Below are 3,404 nucleotides of genomic sequence, written 5' to 3'. Positions count from 1 at the left end.
CGAATTGTTGATTGAACATATTGTCGAGATGAGCAAAAGAGGTGATGCATCCATTCGGTAGGCTGGTTAACCATTTCAAGGCGGGCCCAACTAGCGTCGAACCGAACCCTTTGCAGAGGCTGGCTTCTCTCATTTGTTTGGGAACTGGAATGGTCATCATCCGTTGTTTATAGGTCAGGATATGTTCTCTTGGATCGGACGTCCCGTCATACATAGGCATATTGGGTGGACTGAACCGTTTAGGGATGTCTATTGCATCAATGGGATCGGCATACGGCGAGTCGGCACAACTGTCTAGGCTAGCTTCTTTGATTGGTGTTGGTACTCCTGGGATTTTGTTTATCATGGTCATAATTTGTTGGATTTGGTAATTGGTGTTCTCGCAGATGCTGTTGAGCACCGGGACGAGTGGGCTGAAGGTTTCGGGAAGACTGGCGTGGAGATGCTGATAATAGGTATTTTGAGGGTATACGCCTTGAGGTTGGTGGGTAGTAAACTGCGGTACCACTTGTTGCATATATTGGGGCGTTCCTTGAGTCGTGTGGGTACCTGCAACATAAGGGAAAGGCGTTACAAAGCCGTGACTAACCGGAGTGACTGACCTGTTAAGAGGAGTGTATGGAGAATAGTTTCGAGAAGAGTCAGGTCGCATTAGTGCGCTTGGCAACGCTGCTTGTGGCGCCTGGTTGGCTGGAGGAGCTGTCATCAACTGGGGGGTGCTCCTGGTGCCGAAGCGACTATGTTGACAACAGGTTGGACAACTTGCTGAGAGAGGATCTGGTCCCGTTGCATCTAAGCTACCGGCGCCAATCCTTGTATTGGGAGTGAAACGGGTAGAGGCATCGACATGGTCACCATTGGGGGAGGTAACGGTCGGGATGCTGGAGCGGAGGTAGGGATTGACATCGTGGAGGATGTCGCCGTGCCGGCCTGAGATGGGATGACCCGAGCAGCCGTCGTGGTGACGGTTGTCGTCGATGTTCCTGCGGAAAATGGTTGAGTTGGAGGTGGGGGAAGCCAACTCGGGTTAGAGCGAGGATGATTCGGTAGTGGATCAAATTCGCGGATCTGCTGGAGAAAAGGACCTCCAGGTTCGCCAAAGGGTACATGGAGGGGGTGATCCGGGGCAGCATCAAGATCCAAGCGGCGGCTCAGCCCGGAGGTGTCGCGTCGGTATTGGAACCTGGATCCGGCGGCGATGGAGGCGGTAGACTTGACTTGGGATTGCAGCGCTTCGTTTTCCCTTTGGAGGATGCTGATGCGCTGCTCCATGGCTTCGAAGCGACGAGTGATGTCGTCGGATGAGCTAGCATTTCCGGCCATGGTGATTGGAATGGTATTATCGAGCTGCTTTTGATTGTCAGCCCCACGGTGGGCGCCAAATTGTTTTGGACAAATTCGACTTAGGGACGAACTTGTCTTGATGATGGTGCTAACAATCGATCGAGCCAGATAATTGAATATGGTGAGAACAAGTTGTAAAAGCATAAGGTAATTGTAAGTTTATTGCTTGAGAATTGCGTATCTAAAACAAACATGACTAAGCAATTTTATAGGCATTTACAACATTAGTGTAACGTTTATGGAATAATTGCCCATAATTAGATAATAAATCCGTAATGAAGTCCGGCTTCACCAACGGTTGTAACGTCCGTTTTGAGCCCAGCAGTTGGGAAGACCGTTCGAATAGTGCCACCTCACGCCTTGTTGGCATCCACGCACACAATTCTTGCCACGCATGCCCACGTCACCAAGAGGGTATTTTCCCCCCTAACACATATCCTGTATCATCCTACCATTATAACTTTGGGCATATATTTCTTGATGCTTGAGTTTGTATTCTGGATTTCCTAAAAGGTTATTCTCTTCAAGTACCTTCTTTGAAGGTTCCTGGGAAAGTGGCTGATAAGTGTGAGTGTCACAGCAAAGTGTTGTTCTTTTCTCCAAACCCTTTACATTCTGAGATAACGTAGCAGCCTCATAGTCCCAGTAGCTCTGATGCACTGGCTTTTCTTTGATATTATCTAGATAGACAATGTCTTTATCTTGATTTTTGAGTGTACTCTCTGTTGACTCCCTCGAGAAGTCATCCTCAATGTTGGTCATTTCATTGCATGATTTGCATCCATTTCTGCATACATCGTGTACGACACAGACAACTTGATCAAGCGTTATAGCTACGATGAGTACATACCTGCTGTTGTCACCCTTTATCTTGATATTTTCAACCTCTTCCTGGCCCTGCTAGCTCTTTTCGAGGGAGCAGACAGCTAGACTATATATTGACACCATACTTAGAATTTGTCACTTCTTTGACACCATACTATTCTTGCCAACCATGTATGGAATCTGTATATAGTGATCTGTGGATTAGAATAATGGACATGCTTAGTTTCGGAGGTTAAAGAACCGTTGTCCTCGTGTTAGAAAGCTTACTACTGAATTGGTTTTTGTATGGAGTTGTACGTTTTTTATTACTAGCTAGCTTCTATGGCTTCTTTGTCCCTGTGCATTGTTGTTTCTGCAGTAAATCAGATTGGTAACGCTAAGAATGTTAAAGCTCGCCAATCCGATTGGTAACTCTCAGAATGTTAAAATAAGTTGTGTGCTATGAAGTGTGATGCATTTTCATTGATTAATTTAAAATAAGTTGTGTGCTGTGAAGTGTGATGTATTTTCATTGATTAATTTAAAACATCAGTCTAAAAAATCAGGCTTTTCTTTGCAGATTAATGATGATTCAAGCTATAATGGTGAAACTTAGATCAAGGGATAACAAGTTATCTTCAAGCGCGCTAAGCTATCATGGCGATAGGATTTATTCGCTTAGTTAGACTTAGTTAGGAAGTTATTTTTCTTTCGTTTTTTACTATGTTAATCAGGGTACGTAGAACAAATGATGCTAGAAAGTTGTTTTTGTATTGCTTTTATTTCAGTTTGAGTTGACAATACAAATTAATGCGTGGATGATTCACTTTTATAAAATACATTGTTGCTAATTAATTATTATTTTATGATAATGATTAAGTTTTATTGTTCAATATATATATATATATATATATATATATATATATATATATATATATATATATATATATATATATATATATATATATATATATATGATTTACTATATATTTTTGGATATATATATATGTTATTATGCAAAGGCCGGCCGGAATGAAGAACAATATATGCTTTGAAATTGTGACGTTTAGGAGGTTCTAAATTTGTTTGGCGGTAAAAATATAGTATAAAATTGTGACTCTTAGAAGGGTCTAAATTGGTTTGGCGGAAAAAATATAGTATCAAATTGTGACCCTCAGAGGGGTCTAGATTTGGTGGAGCGAAAATGTTAACACTAGAAATGACTGTGTGAAGGGTCGAAAGATGCGTTGTTGTTG

At 42.4% G+C, this 3,404-nt stretch overlaps 1 protein-coding gene across 1 annotated transcript; it reads right to left on the bottom strand.

The window, feature by feature from the left end:
* Positions 1-792: 792 nt before the first annotated feature.
* LOC130461447 (uncharacterized) lies at positions 793-1,272 on the bottom strand. Its single transcript, XM_056829554.1, has one exon. It carries the CDS (start codon positions 1,270-1,272, stop codon positions 793-795), a length of 480 nt encoding a protein of 159 aa, XP_056685532.1.
* Positions 1,273-3,404: the final 2,132 nt, after the last annotated feature.

This window comes from Spinacia oleracea, chromosome 5 (genome assembly GCF_020520425.1).
Source record: "Spinacia oleracea cultivar Varoflay chromosome 5, BTI_SOV_V1, whole genome shotgun sequence".
Lineage (NCBI taxonomy): Eukaryota > Viridiplantae > Streptophyta > Magnoliopsida > Caryophyllales > Amaranthaceae > Spinacia > Spinacia oleracea.
Note: the sequence above shows the minus strand (reverse complement) of the source record. Positions and strands in the feature narration are given on the sequence as shown.

Coding starts and splice junctions, on each gene's coding strand:
- LOC130461447 (XM_056829554.1), bottom strand. CDS start 1,272: ATGGAGCAGCGCATCAGCATCCTCCAAAGGGAAAACGAAGCGCTGCAA.